At 40.9% G+C, this 18,711-nt stretch overlaps 1 protein-coding gene across 1 annotated transcript in view; it reads right to left on the bottom strand.

The window, feature by feature from the left end:
• Window positions 1–15,925: 15,925 nt before the first annotated feature.
• Window positions 15,926–18,711, bottom strand: part of wnt6b (wingless-type MMTV integration site family, member 6b) — a 48,449-nt gene continuing 45,663 nt past the window's right edge. The window contains exons 3-4 of the mRNA XM_041807498.1: window positions 18,307–18,614; window positions 15,926–17,086 (exon numbers count right to left, since the gene is read on the bottom strand). Coding sequence (XP_041663432.1) covers window positions 16,625–17,086; window positions 18,307–18,614 — 770 coding nt within the window. The 3' untranslated portion in view covers window positions 15,926–16,624. The remainder of the gene's footprint in view (window positions 17,087–18,306; window positions 18,615–18,711) is intronic.

Below are 18,711 nucleotides of genomic sequence, written 5' to 3'. Positions count from 1 at the left end.
GAACCGTTTCCTCTAAACCAAGGTAAGAACCTAACCGTAACCTCTGAGGCCCCGTCCACACGGACACGAAAACGATATATCGCCATTTTGTTTTGAAAAGTTTTCCGTAAAGGCGGGATCGTTTCAGAAAATATCCGCATAAGCACGGAACCACTGAAAATGCTGCAGTGCGTTAGCCAAGCCTGTACGTGGCGCTGTATTGCTGCCACGGAAATGCACCAAAAGAGAGAAGAAGATCACAGAAAAATGACACAGATTTTCTTCTAGTTGCCCTTTTGGTTGTTTAGAGAACATCTGGTGTATGCGTTTCACGGTGGTGGTAAAGGAGCATCAGATTTTGCTGTAAACGCCATAACACGCTTCCGCAGCAAGAACACAACCGTGTAGTCCGCCATTGTTGTTTTGGCCGGACCCACGCAGGCATTGTAAGAGAGCTATGCTATGTGTGACATAATCGTTTCAAGAAAGATGCAGTTGGCCGTCCACACTGAGATGAAACAGTAGTCGTTTACGGATTTGTGCACTCTAGACCATTTTCAAAAAGTATCGTTTACAGTCACCCAAAATGCCGTTTCCATGTGGATGAAACGCCGTTCCGACAAAAAACTTTTGTGTATACTCCTGAATTTGTCTCCGTGTGGACAGGGGCTGAGAACAGTTACACCCCTACTAAGCAACAAATTTTTTTTTATTTATGCTGTAGTAAATAGCATTTCAGCATTCTTGAAATGAAAATCCCCTTCAAAAAATATCAAAATTTGTTACAATGGCAAAAAAGTGGGTAGAAAAGATAAGTGCAATGGAACTGTAAAAATAGCAGAGATGGGTTGAAGTGGTTAAAAAAAGGTATTTAAAGTTGCAAAAATGGGTTAAACAGGCAGAAAAAGAGGTCCAAAGGGATTAAAAAGTAGCAAAATGTGTTTAGAGGGGCAAAATTGGGCATGGGAGTAGTTAAAACTGGTTAACAGAGGCAACTATAGCTGGGATGAGGCAAAAAAGGGGTGGTAAAATGAGATTGAAATGTTGCAAAAATTGGTAAGAAGAGGCAAAAATGGGGAAAAAATGAAAATTGATGAAAAGTGGCAAATAATAGAGGCGACATAGGCAGAAAAGTGGTTCACAAATGAATGACTCTTACATCAGTACCCAATAAAAGTTTGACACACTTTTCAGGTCCATGTGAGGTAAATGTTAGCCAGGAAGCTAATGATCCAACACACATGCTATTTACTATCAATACATCACAGCTGGGGAGGACCAGTCCTCTGGGTTTGCAGGTTCTTAGACAGTTCTCTGTGTGTGCCTGCCTGTAGGCAGAAGATTGAAAATAAGGAACAGGCCAACTGCATAATTCATGGGTTAAGATACTAGTTTGTAGATCATGTGACTACTGTTTCCCTTTGTTTCCATTTCCTGTGCTATGATTGGCTAATCACATCGTATTTGTATGTACGAGGTATGGCTATCAAATAATGAGACTGCGTCTATGAGGATAAAACAACGTACGTGTTTTTTATTAAAGGCTGAGTATTCTTGCACAGCTGCTCTAAGCTTCCAGTAAGTGACGTCTTTAGTTCACTGCTAGCTCCTGACTGAAATTTATGATCAACTTTGACAGACAGTTCTTGTCATGTTCAGATTTTCATGCAAATTTTGTTAAACTGTCCTTTTATTAATGGAGATAATTTCTGCTGCCATTCTTGAACTGAGCGGTTGATCATTTCCAACAGTTTTTTCAGTATGTTGAATGTTTTCAGAAGTTTTTGATTTGCATGGGCGCCCAGAACCTTCATGGTCTTGCCCATCCTCTCTGCCTCTTCTGTACCACTCAGACACACTTTAAAGCCGATCGTTTTCTGATGCCTTAGCAAAAACACGAGCACTTCAGTCAGTAGCTAGCAGTGAACTAAAGACGTCACTTATTGCAAACTTGCTGCAGTTGTGCATGAATACCCAACCTTTAATATAGAACACATGGTGTGACTGTGAGCCACCTGGTTTTATATTTATTGTAAACTCAAAGTTAGCATACACAGACATGACTCACTCATAGTTCTCCTCATCATATTTTATGACAGGTAAATAAGCATTATATCTAAAATATTGCTTATTTTATAGTGAACTCTTGCATTGAGTTTAACCTGAAATTTTCAGCAGTTTATCTTAAAGTCACTGTAACACCCTCTTTTTAATATTCAACCACATTGTTGCAGTCAGGGAGCAAAACGCTGGTAATTTTGACTGGTTTGTCTTTGTCAGACTTGTTAATTCAATGCTAATAAATGGATGGTGATGTGGTGTATAACTAATTACAATGTTGAGGATTCCCATTGTGTTTTGACTGTGGTATATTTTACACAGGACACTTATGCACTTTAAAAGTTTGCAGGATCCCTTCTTTACTGGCATGAACTTTTAAAGATTGACTTTATTGTTGCAGGCGTAGCCAAGTGGGTGTCATGGCTACCTCTGAATGGATGCACAAGACCGTCAGGAACCCAAAGCAGCGTTACTGTCAACCTGGGATCTTAGACATCCCATATAAAGTGGACGGTAGTTTAGTTTTACAGAGCTAGAATTTATGGTGGAAGTTCAACAATAACAGGAATTTAAAGATAGATCAAGGCCATTTTTAAAAATGGCTGCACCTTCCTTCTCTGTGTCTCTGGCTTGTCTTGGCCTTTCTTTCCCTCGCTCTCTGTCATACATGGACCTCTGACACTACATCAGTCCGTGGTGCAGTATATTAACTGACAGGAGTTATGTTTGTCACACACCCTCGCTCTGTGTCTGTACGAGAGGGAGGGAGTTCAGGCGAAGTTCATGTTTCTTGGAGAGTTTTGGAGCGAGCTGACGAAAATGAGCAAAGCAGAGGGGAGCGCGGCAGAGCAGAGGTTAGTCAATTACAAGGCTCGACTCTAGTAACAAACTTCTAACAAGCAAACTCTTGGCTCCGCGCATGTGTGTTTGTGAGTGGAGGAGCAGGAGGGAGGGAGAAAGAAAAAGTGGTTTTACAATGCTGTCAAAAGAATGGCTGCTTGTTTGTTTATGCAGATGGCATGAAAAAAGAAAACGTTAAAAACAAGAGTACTTCCATGGAAACTTAACTGGGGAAAGTTTTCTCAAGGTGCCACTTTCTGAATAAACTTACATAAAGAGTTAAATTTGGGGTGAAATTCTACAACAGGGCTCTGGAATTATTCAACATATTTATTACTCCCTCATTCAATGTGCAGCTGTATAATCTGACTTCATCTCAGTTTATCCCAGTAATCTTGAAAGCATACACCCACACATGCTGTGCAGTGCTATTCTGTGCATGTACCAGTAACACATGCATGCTGTTGTTACACAGTTGTATCTTCACACTAATGTATTGGACTGGTGTTGCAATACCCATGCTGTGACCCCAGTGTGGCTCTAATCAATTAACCCGTCGCTGTGGAGAATAAAAACAACCCAGGGTAGTGAGAGCTGACTTTATTTTGGATGATCCTGACAATTCACAGACTGTCCAGAGAACACATGCCTGAGGGGAGCTAAAACTTTGTGGAGGATCCTTTAACAAAACAGGCACCAAATCCAGACCCTAAACTTATGTGATTTTTATTTCCCCTATGGTGAATGGAAAAGAAAATATTTTGTACGTTTTTGGGAGAAAGACTCATATTGAAGAATCTAAGATGAACCAAAGATACTTAAATATCTCTAAAACCGTTAAAAGTCGTACATAATTTAATTACTGTATCAGTCATAATTGGCTGTCTCCTGTTACCCAATTTTTTTATTTTATTTTTTATTTTTTGCAAACTTTTAAAAGGAATTCAAAAAAGAAGAAGCAGAGAGGGATATTTAAGAAATACAGTTTTGCATTAAACAAAAAAGGCACTTTTGACTAATCCTGTGTTATGAACAGGCTAGCCTGCAGAAAAGACCAGGTCCCGAAAGATCCAGTAAATAGGTCCGTCCCAGAGGTGGAAAAAGTACCCAACTCTTGTACTTAAATGGGAATATTTTACAAAAATCAATTTTTCAGGCTTTTCTAACAAAAATTTGTGCCCCAGGCCTGTCTGAAATCCCTATAAGTACCAGAAAAATACATTTCCTCACCCCCTCTCTTACTCCACCTTTCAGAAAATGTGTGCTAAAACAGGCCGTTCTCAGATTTTTCCCCTCATGATGTCATGTGGGGAGTTAGCCCCGCCCCCAGGTTCAGTCTGCCCTCCCCTCTTGGAAGAAAGTTCCGCCCTCCTCCCCTGATCTTCCTCTCAGCTGCCACCTGAGAGGAGGATCAGGAGAGTCACATCCAACATACCACATCAATTTCCTGAGAGGGGTGTGGTCAGGGGCGGAGCCAGACGGCTCAGTAGCATTTAAAGCCACAGACACAGAAACAGCTCGTTGTGAGCAGGGCTGAAACAGAGGCTTTTTTAGATGTACAAAAATCCAATACTGTAGTGTTTTTTCAGAAACAAACTTCACAGGCATGTTTTGGGGACCTCTGAGACCAATATAAACTTGTCTTAAAAGGGTAAAATATGTCCCCTTTAAGTAAAAGTGCAGTTAATCTGGTTAAAATGTACTTTACCTTTGTTTTTGTTTTTAATTTGCCTATGATTGTGAAGCACATTGTGTTGCCTTGTGTATGAAATGTGCTGTAGAAATTAAGTTTGACTTGACTTGACTGAGCAGCTGCTGAGGAGTTGTACAGTAAAACATGTTTGTTTTTTACAGGAACAACAAGAGAACAGATCTCCAGCCAGGTTGTTCAGGTTAAGTCACACCCTTATGATCAAGTGAAATACAGGGAAAAATTGGCAGACTCATGTAGAGTCTAATTTAAAACTTTAAAAATGTCTTTAATGGTCCGTCCTGTAGGAACACATACAGTCACAGTTGGTAATTCTAACTCAGTGAATAACTTCACTCATGGTGCAAATGTGTTTCACACCAAAAACAACAATCTACCAGAAAGTACCAGTAAGCTTGGCTTAGGGCAGAAATCCTCAATATGGCAGTCGAGAGCCCTTTGGGGGTCAGGAAACACTGAGAGGGGGTCGCCAAATGCCTTCCAAGAAAGTAAGAATATTCTTAAATGATTTCAATATGTATAGAAAATGTGTATAAAACTTGTAAAACGTCAGAGAAAAATATGGTCTTCTGGTGACATTTTTGCTGAAATCAAAGTAATGTTTAAAAAATTTCAGTCTACACACAACTCTTCTTGAATGTGCACAGCTGTGTTCAGCTATGCTTCAACCAGCTCCAGGTACAGTGGGAAGCCTCTAGTCTCTGGCACCTTTATCTTGAGGGTCGTGGGCTAAAAAGTTTGAGAACTTCTGGCCTAGGGTGCCATCTAGGCTAGTGGTAGGGTTGCCATGATCCCCTGGTCACACTGTGGATGTTCCAAGGTCCTGAAAACCACCAGCCTTAGGGTGTATCACCAGGGCTGGAAAGGCCATGACAACAGAAATGCTGTTGTTCTTGACTGTGGCTGCCAAGTTACACACATGTGTTAACATTTTTCAAGCTTGACCTTGACACTGCTTCCACCCCCCTGGGCCCTGTGATGAATCCTTAGCACTCTACATGCCTAAATCTTATGTACATGACTGTATTTTTGTGCATTGCTTACTCAGGATAAACAAATTATTGCTGGCGGTAAAGGGACATTTCAACATTTTTGAAGTTGGCTCAACCTTAAAAATACTGAAATGCCCCTTTAATGGGCCCCTTCCCCCTTTTTCCTTATTTAAGGGCAGCCATGTTTTGTTAATGGGCATTCAATTTTAATATTGTTTCACTTTTTTTCTGTCTAGGCCCAAAATGTTATATTTTTTGGATGTTGAAGGTCAGTAGGGGCTCTCTATCTCATACAATAACACTTTATGAGGTGTCGTGATGATCTGAGGTGAATGTAGGACAATAATATCCTGAATGTGAGCCCAGAACAGGACCTTTGTGGAGCCTAGTAACTCCAAACCTTTATTTTTCTTCACAATAAATTGATTTTTAAAGCCAAAAGGCAAACTTTTTTTGCGGTTTTAACTCCACCATTTGAAAAAAAGAAAGATAATTTCAAATGGACTGGTTGTGTAACTGTCCCAGCAGAATGACAGGTTTTCTCATGTGAGTTTTGTTTTTTGCTCCGATAAGTTGACAAGGTGTCCTCATGACTGTGTAAACAAGCAGTAGCAGGCAAAACATGCTGGTTATGAAAAACTGAACTTTCAGGATGGAAGTATGTGAGCGGAGTTGTGTGCACACAGACGCAGGCATGAGCGCAGCAAGGCATTGGTTGTTTTTGCCGAGGGATCAGGAGTGCTTTGCTTTCCTTACCGCCTCACTTACTGTGGGGTATCCTTAATTGGGGATGATTACGACATGTTTGCATGCTACTGTTGTCTCAAATAGTTGTGTGTGTGCATGCATGTTTATGTGGTGTGTGTCTTTGCATGCTTCTTGAATATGTCTGTTTAGCTCAGCAGGGAAGGCATGCAAGATAGCAGATACGGACGGTCAAAGAATGTGTTTGAACAAAAAAAAAACCTTTATCCAAGTTTTAAAGCTCATTTGCCAAATGAAGACCAGCTGGGTAAAATTTATGCACTTTTGGTTTAACCTCTTTTGCCCATTGCATGACACACTTCAAGTCTAATGCTAACAGAAAAGCAAAGCCCCATCATTTATCAAAATCATGCCTAATTAAATACACAGGACAGAAATGTTGAGCTGATTGAAACCAAGCCAAATGATTGAACTCAGAAGGTAAGCCAATCAAAATGGTCTTTCAATTTACTTCCTAATTATACTGTATTTATTTAAGATTCATAAGATTTTATTTTTCAAAGTAATTGTTGTTGTGAGTGTCCTCCATGCAGCCTGACATCCACAGGAAGACTGAAGCGGACTATAGGACATCAGCTCTCTGCTGCAAGGGCGCCATCTTGTGTTCAAAATCCAAAGTGCATATAGCATTTACATCACATGCTGTGTGTGCATAGCGTAACATCTTGCAAGACAACAGTGGTAAGTAACCATAATAACATTGCATCCCTTTAGCAGAGTTATAGTCCAGTTTACTATGTTAATAAGGGTTGCTGTAGTTAGTCTTTTCACCTTAACACTTTAATAGTTCTGTTGTTATTCAAGGGTGTGTTGCTGAGTTATATGCATGTGTGAGAGGGTGAAAATAACATTAATAATTGCTCAACCTCAAAAAGAAGCTTTGGTCTTGCTCACAGGTTACCCATAAACATGTGCACACTCTTTAGAAACCTGACTGTCTGCTTTTCATCAAGGCTTTGCATGACTGTAGTTGCACAAACATCCATGTTTATTGTCTCTGAGCTAAATAAAGAGACCTGCCCTATCTTCACACAGGAACAGACACTGAGCCAAAGTAGCCACAATAGGCTGCAGACCCCCTCCGTCTCCTGGCGGCCATGTTTTCACAACCCGAGAAAACAGAGAAGAATAAGAGGAGGAGGTGTACGGACACAGACGTGGAGCTTGATCGATGACACAATCACGAGTATGACTTGAAAGAGAAACGTGGGATTGTTGCAGGGGGATGTTGGGGAGTGGGGGGGTGTAAAGATACATTACAAGGTCATCTTAATGTTTATCCACCCACAACGATGATGTGGCTCATTGAGCATTTCCACAGTGTTGCTTCAGGATGTTGCAATGAGATATTTTCTCTTATTTCTCACCTTAAAGGGTAATTACACCAAAATGCATGCTGAACTTTTTTGGTTCAGCCTTGCATCTTGACACTCTCTTACAGAGGAACAACCCTGTGCGTGATAAGTCAGGACCTATTCCTGATGTGTTTCACTGCAGAGTATATGTCATATAGGGGTCCTTAGGCGAGCTTTGCTGGAAATGTCATGCACAAAATGGACTATTAAATCTCTTAGCAAATGCAGCCTAGATGGGTGGGCTGTGGAAGTGAGGCAGCAGCTGAGCCATCACCTCCAGGGCCTGCATTAACTCATAAAGATCACTGTCTCTTCCAAACACACAGCCAAAGTGGAGGTCATGTGTGTGTGCATGCAGATGAGAATGTGGACGCCTGTCTTGAAACCAGAGTAAACTATACTTTAAGTGCATAAGGAGTGAGATTGCACCATTTTGCAGTTTGTGTTCAACATGTTTGTGTCTCCCTCTCCTTTAATTACAGTCATCGGTATCTGATGGAACCCCACACAGAGCTGATTTCTAGTTGTACGCTTTGTGTAAGCAACTTCTCACTGCTAAATTGATGGAGGAGAGTTCACCCAAATGGTAGAGCATTATAGTGTCAGGTTACCACTAAGTTTTGTTTCTCTCTCATTATCTTTCCTTTTCCTCCCTTGTCACTCACCCATTTATCGGCCCACCTACTCCTCTTTTCTGTATAATCGAATCCTTAGCTTTCTCCTTGTATCTCCACAAGTGAATATGCACGTTCGTTTACAGGAAATATAAATGCAAGAGACCACCAGGACTCCACTGTTAAAGGTAGGACTCTCTTTATCTGACTGATCTACGGAAATGACTGTCTGCAGCATGACACTATAGATCCATTTACGGCAGCAACCCCTCATTAATGCTTTGTGTGTGGCTGTTTGTGTTTGCATGAACTCAGCGGTGATTGTAGGTGGAGACAAAGCTCATCTCCTGCAAGGAACGATGTTGCATACCTCAGGCGCTGCTTCTCTTTCTAAGGGACACATGGAAAAATACACCCATTCTAACCTGGCTGCGCACTCCCACGGACACACGCACACTGACTGGCAAATACAGACGCATGCAGCCACATGCACACAGATGTCGACAGGCAACTGTATTTATACCAGTGCTCTAATAAATCTATCTGCTCGCTTGTCTATTTTCTCTGGCTGTGCCCATGCAGCAGGGAAAACCTGCATGGCTTAAAAAACAGAGAAGAAGAGAGGAAATGGGTGAAGGAGCTGGGAGACAGGAGGAGATGAGTGCCCCATGGCACTTTCCTGCTCTTTGGCCTACCCCTCCATGTCTTAAACACAACTGCTGGCCCGACTCTCCTGCACACCACCGTGCAACAAATTCCAGGAAAATATGAACTTGTGTCAACTTGTACAACTAGAACTAATACAAGCCCGCTTTCCTTTTTTCCCACCCTCCTCTTTTCATTTGTGCAGTTAAATGGCTCAAAACAACAGGCTTTTTTTTGCTGAGTGGCACAAAAGCAACCAAAATCATGACAGCAATGAAAACCTGTTATAGCCACACAATTTCTAGAAGTGTTCTTTGACTAAAAGTTGATGTGACATGTAAAGATGTATTGATACTGCAAGGGTTTGAATGTTTTAAGCCTGCTGGCTTAAATGTGTTATGTGCTATTTTCACTGCACCACCTTGAAAATAGAGACAGGCAATTGCCTGGGGCCTCATGATCTAAGGGGCCTCAAGATATAGGTATGCAGTCAGAGAGGTATATATCTACAATTACTTTATATGATTAAGACATTGCATTTCGAAAGTAGTTTAAATTTTGTTATGTTGCAGCCTGATGCTTTGGTGTGAATTGTTTAAATTATTATCATTTATCTACTCTCAGTACCTCATAATGACAAATTGCAAACATATTTGTTCAAGTTTTTGCACATTTAATAAAAATAAAAACCTGAAATATCACATTGACCTGAAATATTCAGACCCTTTGCAACAACACTTGAAACTTAGCTCAGGTTCCTCCCATTTCTCTTGATCATTGCTGAGATGTTTCTACACCTTGCTTACAGTCCACTTGTGCTAAATTAAGTTGATTGGATATAATTTCTAAAGGCACACATTTCTCTATAGAAACCCTCACAGCTCACAGTGATATCAGAGCAAAAAGCAAGCCATGAGATCAGGAACTGCCTGCAGAGCTCACCGACAGGATTGCTGCAGGACACAGATCTGAAGAAAGCTACAAAAAAATCTGCTGCACTGAAAGTTCCCAAGAGCACAGTGGACTCCACCAGGACTCTTCCAAGAGCTGGTCACCCAGCTGAACTGAGCAATCCGATGAGAAAGTCTTAGTAAGAGAGGAGACCGAGAACCTGATGGTAACTCTGACTGAGCTCTACAGATCCTGTGTGAAGATGGGATGAACTTCAGAGGACAACCATCACTGCAGCCCTGGTCTTTATGGAGAGTGGCCAAACAGAAGAATCTCCTCAGTGGAAAGCACATGAAAGCAAAGGGCTTTGCAAAAAAAGCGTCTAAGGGACTCTCAGACCATTAGAACCAAGATTCTCTGGTCTGATGAAACCAAGATTGAACTGTTTGGCCTCCATTTTTAAAGTTATGTCTGGAGGAAACCAGCCACTGCTCATCACCTGTGCAATACCATCCCACCAGTGAAGCATGGTGGTGGCAGCATCATGCTGTCGGGGTGTTTCTCAGGAGCAGGGACAGGGAGACTGGTCAGGGTTGAGGGAAAGCTGAATGGAGCAAAGTACAGCGATATCCTCAATGAAAACCTGTTCCACAGCGCTCAAGACTTCAGACTGGGCCAAATGTTCACCTTCCAACATGACAATGACCCTCAGCACACAGCCAAGACGACCCTGGAGAGGTTTATGGACAACTCAGTGCAGCCAGAGCCAGACTTGAACCCTGTCAAATGATGCTCTTCTCTGAGGTGATCCCAACTGTTACAGGTACTAGTGTTTCTATTTAAGATCCGTGTAATGCTAATGTTACGTTGCTGACTTAGTTACTAGACAAAAAAGATGCTTCAAAATATTTTAACTTTTTACCATTTTTAGTAAATGGCAGGGCAATTCAATTACAAATTCAACTGTGCCAAATCTGCGCCCAAAATTTTTATACTTGGTATCTCAGGGCCACTTCTGTCAGTATCGCTTCAAAACATCGCAGTGCTTTGTAGGTGGACTGTTGCTAGGCTATGCGGAGTGTTGCATTCATGGTCTAAAATACTGTGGAAATTTTTGAAAACTTGTGAAACAGGTTGCCCTCTTCATCTCCGACTTGACCACAGGCTGGGCCACTTGGGGTTTGGTTCTGGGCCGCATGTGGCCTCCAGGCACTTCTTTAAAATCAAGATTAGAAACATAATGTCTTAGTGCCATCCTAAAATTTGAAAAAATGAAGAGAACCTGTGCAAAAAGTTCAAACTTCTGAAAAAATGTTTTTTGAGATTATGAATTCCTATAGTTATAATAAATCAAACTAAGAATTTTACAGTATAAAAAGCTGTTAATGTACAAAAATAACCTTGAAATTTTCAGGTTTATAAATTCTTCGATTTTGATACTAAAAACTCATGAATGTCAAGTTTTTCAAATCGTAAATTTACAAGTGTAAAGAAAAAGATTTACACAAACCAAACTGAGAATAGCGGATGGATTTTGGACTCTTTAATCTGAAAAATTCAACATTTTGGTTCATGTACATTTACAACTTTTAAAGCAAAAAAAATTAACACCTTTTCATACATGAGAATTTTGATTTTTTTTTTCTTGAAAATGAACAAATCCTCTTTATTACTTTTCTTTCTAGAGGGTCTAATCCATGGTTGTAATCATGGATACTTTATACATGGATTTACAAATGTATGTAGTCCTCTTATGTTGGATTTTTGTCAATGAAAAGAACTAAAAATGATGTTTAATTTTTCAAAGTGGGTCATGGGGTGCTTAGCTTTTTTAGATATGAGTGGGCAGGACCCTAAATAAAAAAGGTTGGGATCCACGGTGTTGTGTTGTAGAAGTTTGATGCAGTGCATAATAAAGGAGACGATGATCAAAGTCCATGGAAACTTTTCTTTTTATTTGCATAGTGTTTCGAATGTGAGTCGTAAAGATTTATGCTAAATGAAAATGCAACATAGCGTCCACATATGACATGATTTCTGATGTATACAAAAATGAAGAGCATAACAAAAGAAGCAACCAAAAAAAATCCTTTAAATAGTTGACAAATCCATGAATTCTGCTACGGCTGTGGACAGTGAACATGTTTGACAGTTACACAAGCAGGTTGGCCAAAGATCTGCTCTGTCATGAAGAATTACTTCAGGAAGTATTAAATATTTAACTTTAAAAATACCAGAAATATTTTTATTTTCTTTAAAAGAAAAATTCTTTTACTGCACTTTTCTCTTGTATTGCTTTGTCCAACATACTGATATGCTAATTCTACACTTGGAAGTATTATTTTAAGTCATCATGCTTTCTTATCAATGGAGAGTTAAAAAAGCCCAAACGTTCTTTATGTGGTAATCCAAATTTAAATAACTGCAATTATAATAAGTTTCTAAAAACTTTGTCAATGCTATGACTGCATTCATAGGATTTAAGTTGCAAAATACCTTGAGACTGACCTGACCTTTTTTTTAGGTCTGATTATGGTTTTATCTGATCTTATTCTGGTGTTCAATACACTTTTGTTGGAGTAATACTTCAAGTTACTCAACTGTATCTTAAAGATTTTATCAAACATGATTTCATATGTTGTCGTAAGTCACATAAATACATTATGGCCCTTTAAGACTGAAAGGAGAGTGCAGTTGAGTGCAGCTTTATTCAGTAACAATAATAGACTACTGCACTCATCATGCACATGAGTATTTGCAAATGAGGAATGGAATTTGTAAGGTTACTGAGCTTGGCAAAACCAAACAAAGCTGCACACAAGTGTTTCAGTTCAACATTTTTAAACAACTGTTGAGGAACTGCCTACATTCAGGCTATCTAAAAACATCTACACTGTATTTATTGTAACTTGGGAACAGGCAGATCTAAGCTTGATAGCTTTGTGAATCATCTCTAACATTAGAGGAGGAAGACTTTGAATCCTTTTACAAATTATAAGAACCTCAAAGACAAGCAGAACAAGTGGAAGCAAAGTGGTGTGTAGTAAATATATGTAGTCTGGTCATAAAACCTGTGTGTAAATGAGATGAAATGATTTATGGTTTATGGGAAACATTCTTCCCGACAAACTAGCAACAAAAAGTAGATCTAGTCTGCCTCACAATGAGACAGAGAGTCAAAGACAACTGTGCTTTTAATAACCACTAGAATGGAGTTTAACATCAGACAGTAGCTCAAAGATACGTTAAAGGTACTGTCCACTGAAAGGTACGGTGAGAACTGGCCAACCTGCAAAAACGAACGCTCAACATTTTCTTTTTTCATATGTACAGACACTTACACACTTACAAATGCTCATACAGCATCACATGAAAGCTAACATCCAAAGTGCATCATTACATCAGCCCTGTATAACATAACAGATTAAAAAAATACTTTATATACATATTCTTGACACCACACCATGTCTGTAAATAGAAAACCGTGAGGGTTTCACTGCAGAGCTACTGAGGAGGTCCACGGCAGCCAAAGTGCTTCTGAGAAAGATGGAAGTGAGTAGTCTTGTCATCATATCTTTATATAAATAACAGTCTTTGCTGGCAGCTTTAGTTCACACCCGCAAAACATGGCGTTGACAGCATTCTTCAAAAAAGATCATGTTAAACCATTTCCCTTTTTTGTGTATTCTAGACCAGCATCATCATGTATGACTTACATGAATCCAAAGTTAGCAGGGGATTGACATTTACCTGTTCAAAGATTTTTGGCTGTTGCAGTATGCTTTAATTATTGCTCACTTAAGGAACACATAGAGTGTTTTTGCAGCGTTATATTGCGTGGTGACAGTAATTCTATGCAAACACATGTCAGAGTGAAGTGGGGTCCTAGTACAATACTTGATCTTCCTGCTTGTAGTATGGGGCTTTTTCTTTATATAGAGCAGCTTGGCTCTACTCAGACCCAGCACTGCACCCCTGCAAAGGGGATTTGCTTTTCCACCACAACTGAGCTGCCTGTTTGAGGGCGCATTTAGGGCTGGTAGCATCGTGTTTGGAATCGATGGCGTTAAATGGCTTCATGGACTGTAAAAAGAATTGGACTGCCTATGAAGCCTATAAGGCAACATTGCTATCCCCTGCACCGCTGTGCAGCCCTGACGTATTTATGTCTTTAATTTTTCCTTGCTTGCTTCATTCAGGGATGGAGCTACACATTCCCTCTACACAGCTTTCACCTTCTGGAGTTTGGCCCTATAATGAACTTCATGAGGATGAAAGTAAGCTCTGACAGCATGAGCACACAGCTCTGTGCAGAGTTAAGGTACATACAGGTGCATCTCAGAAAATGAGAATGTCTTCCATTTTCTAGATTCATCATTACACAGTGAAATATTACAAGACTTTTTTTGTTTTAATGTTGATAATTATAGCTTATAGCTCACAAAAATCTATTTACTCAAAATATTAGAATATTATAAAATATCAGTCCAAAGAGGATTTATAATACAGAAATGGTGACCTTCTGGAAAATTCTGCTCGTTTATGCACTCAGTATTTGGTTGGAGCTCCTTTTGTACAAACTACTGCATCTATGGCATGGAGCCAATCAGTCTGTGGCACTGCTAGGTGTTATGAAGCCCACATCACTCTGATAGCAGCCTTCAGCTTGCCTGGACTGTTGAGTCTGGTGTCTTTTGATATTTCCCCAGAGATTCTCTATGGAGTCTAGGGCTGGCAAATCAAACACAGTAATACCACAGTCAGCAAACCAGTTTCTGGTGGCTTTGGCTTCACTTTTGGACAGGTGCCAAGTCCGGCTGTAAAAGGAAATCAGTATCTCTATTAAGTTTCTCAGCAGATGGAAGCATGAAGAGCTCTAAAATCTCCTGGTAGACGGCTGACGGCATTGACTCTGGACTTGATAAGGACTAGTGGACTGAAAAAAAGCACCTTGCATTCTATACCTTTCTGATCTTCCTCCAGACTATAGGACCTTGATTTCTAATGAAATTCAATGTACTTTTTATCTAAAAAAAAAAGGGATTTGGACCACTGAGCAACGGTCCAGTTCTTTTTCTCCTTAACCCTGGTGAGACACTGATGACGTCTGTGGTTTAGGAGTGGCTCAACACCAAGAACATGACCCATTTAGTCCATTTCCTGGACCCCTCTGTGTGGTGGGTCTTGATCCACTGACTCCAGCCTCAGTCCACTCCTTGTGAAGCTTCTTGAATCTTTGACAATCCATTGAAGGCTACGCTCATCCCTGTTGCTTGTGCTCCTTTTTTCAAATCTTTTCCCTTCCACTCAACTTTCCATGAATCTGCTTTGATACAGCCTCTGAGAACAGCCTGGCCTTCCAGCAGTGACCTTCTGTGGCTACCTCCCCTGTGGAGTCTTCCCCATGATTGCGGTTGTGTGAACTGAACCAGAGTGAGAGAACGAAGGCTCAGGAAACCTTTGCAAATTGGACTTTTCCCCAGTAATCGAATATTGTGAGATGGTGGATTTTTGATTTTCGTGAGCTGTAAGCTGTAATCATCAAGATTTGAAAAAAAAAAAAATAGGTCTTGGACATTTCACAATGTTTATAAAAATGTACAGTGTATAGAAGTTTGACATCATGTAGTAAATCATAAGAAAGAAGAAATAACATTTGCATGATATTGCACAGGGTTGCACAGCGGCGCAGGGGTTAGTGCTGTTGCCTCACAGCAAGAAGGTCCCTGGTTTCTGTGTGGAGTTTGCATGTTCTCCCCATGCATGTGTGGGTTCTCTCCGGGTACTCCTCCCACCACCAAAGGCATGCTTGTTAGGTTAACTAGTGACTCTAAATTGGCCATAGGTGTGAGTGATAAGCGGTATAGAAAGTGGATGGATGATATTACATAGCGTCTTTATGCATTCAGTGGCAACGCAAGACTTAACTGCACCAAGCAGGACATTTTTTGGTTGTTTATGCCTGAATATCATTGGCGCTGTATGCTTAGTGAATTAGATCTGAAGACGGAGAAAATAAATGAGGCAGTAAAGAGGCAGATTTTGGTGGCATTAGCATTCTCAGAAAGAACATTTTCAGGTGACTCATTAGCATTTTTAGCTTCATATCTAGCTAGCTGTGGCTAATAAGGCTGTAAAAAAAAAACTTGGCAACAGTGATGAAATTTCAGCTTTATCTGATCTACAAAGGACCCATAGTTTTGAATGGTGTTTTTGATCCTCCTATCCTGCATACTCACTGTATTGAAATGGGCAGCATGAAAACATGATTAAACAGGGGGAGGCCTTAGCAGACATCAGCATGAGGTAATTCTATATGTAGTATTGCTGCCTCAATCACGTCTGAAAGATAGCATATTACATGAGCTAAACTAGTGAATTGGTGGTGGAAGTGAACTTCAGAGTACATGGTGCATGTGGGCCCCCATATTCCAGGATGGGATGAGATGGGGTGGGAGAAAGTTTCCTCTTTGGTCCATTTTCATTAACAAAAAAAGAATAGGTAGTTCAAAAAATATCAGTTGTTTCTTACACTTTTAATCTGCTTCTTGTTGTCTCTTCTGCCTTTTCATTCCCAGGTGATTCCATCGACTGGGATAAACAATTGTTTTGGACATTATCTACGTGCGACTGGTGCAAAAACAGAAACAGGTGGAACACCATGAAAGTCAAACTCCTTCTCTCATGCTAACCAAGCTACATCACAAACCACAAAAAGTAGCAGAAGTTATATAAACCAAGTCAAACTCTCCACCCCTGTTCAGAAGTTCATCAGTGACAGAGACTAAGCTCTTTTCGGACCAAGCATTTCTTGCACTGGACCACACAACACCAGTGGAAACGACAAAGACAGTTCTCCTCGAACACCACTGTTTCCTCCCGGTAGCCGCGCTCGCAGCACAGCAGGTCACACCCGCTGATGTCCATGGCTGTGCTGTTGCACATGCGACCACGCGTCCCCAGCGAACCAGTTTTTCTGTTTGCAACACAGAAATCAGGTGACTCATCCGAATAAATCAGATCCTGTTTATCTGGCGGCTTTATGTTCTGGCCAACGGGGATGAGAGTCTTGCCGTCGTTGCCGCCCATCACCTTGGAGGCGCCGTTGAAGCGCTCCAGAAGGCGGTCCCCAACCTCCCGGAAATGAGGCATCTTTTTCCAGCATGTGCGCAAGGTGCATGAGCCGGAAAGTCCATGGCACTTGCACTCTGTCCGCATGTAGAGCTTCACTGCCTGGGAAGGGAAAGGTGTGGGGGTCAAAGGAGAGGGGTGAGGAGGGCAAACAGGTGACAGGAAAAAGAGAGAAAAAGGTTAATCAGACAGAAAAGGGGAATCAGGAAGATAACAGTTTTTTGAACCTGAAGAGAAAGAAATGACAGCTTCTCTAAAGAAGAATTTATAATAGTGTATTCTTGGTTTATCACAAGCAAAGTCATTCGATCCACACATGGTTAAAGACGCTACCACAAATACACACACTGATGGATAGGTAAGATAAAAGCAGACGCTATACAGAAGGAATTTAACCCCCCTCTGCCTCCATGTTGCCTCTGGCCTTCCTACATCTAACAAGCCTTGACAACAGATCATTCACTTATACTGCACATAATTAACCCATCACACATTCAAACACACACCTGCACACACACACGCTTACGCTTGCAAAGTTGGTATACATGTGGACCTGCATGCATGCACATAAGGAGACATTTGCTGCACCACAACACGGTTATTTCATAACCTCCAGGCATTCGTGTGCAGGTTTCGTCTTTTGTTCAAATGGTTTCTTCACTAATGCTACAATTGGACTTTATCCCAAATCCCTCCTCTCCTTCTTCTACCTGTCTTTGACCCCAGTTTAAGTGAACTTTGCAACTCTCTGTTATTCTTGTGCATGTGCCAACATTTTTGCAAGTGGGTGTACCAAACAAACTAACACAACAGATGGGAAAGAAAAGGAAATGCTGTCTTGAAGATCTACTGAGCTATAATATAAATTAATATAATTAACTATCTCAAAAGATGCTACTTATCTCATTCAGTAGCATGTTGACTTGTCAAGGCCATACTTCATATAAACAACAAAGAGGAACTTTAAACTCCTACAAGGGCTGTGGAAATATAAGAAGCTACTTGCCTCGGAGGCTTGAAAACAAAATGTGTGGCACGCTCTTGTTTTTGTGTTTCAGAAACCTGATTCTTGTTAGAATATCAGCTTACCCCACTACACAAATATGGCTGCAGGCAATGTCTTTCTCTTTTGCATGTTTGTGGAATGATGGAACATTCCTCAGGAGAAGTAACACCTTTGCTGCTACATCTTTGAGAGTGAACTAAAAGACCAGGATTTCAACAGCAGATAAAACATGTATTTATAATGCAGTGATGTTCAAACTTTTTTGTGCATAAGGGCAGATACAAACTGAGGTATTTACACTGATGTTATTTCTTACCAGTCGCCCCGCCTCATTGTTGTGCAGGTCAACGAGTGTCCTGATGTCGCTCTTGCCCCGTCTCCTCTTGGCATCCATAAACTGTTTCGATTTTTCATATCCAAACTCCACATCATCCCCGCAGCCCCCCCACTCCCACTTGACTCCGTCCCCAGAGGAGGAGGAGGCTGAAGGTGGCCTTGGAGGTGCTCTGTTCCTGGTCGCTTCACATCCACACTGCAGCAGGTCTCCCATGCTGCAGGCCTGGGTCACAGCGTGGGTCACACCAGCCGCTGTGATGGCATACACGAACGCTGTCTCCCGGATGTCTGTGGCACAAATGACATGCAAAACAGGTTCAATGTAAATGCTTTGTTTCAGCTTTAAAACATGAATAGTTAAAATGCAGAAGTGGATGTTTAATAA

The sequence above is a fragment of the Cheilinus undulatus genome, linkage group 15 (genome assembly GCF_018320785.1).
Source record: "Cheilinus undulatus linkage group 15, ASM1832078v1, whole genome shotgun sequence".
In the NCBI taxonomy this organism is placed as follows: Eukaryota; Metazoa; Chordata; class Actinopteri; order Labriformes; family Labridae; genus Cheilinus; species Cheilinus undulatus.
This window is presented reverse-complemented; position numbering and strand designations above follow the sequence as displayed.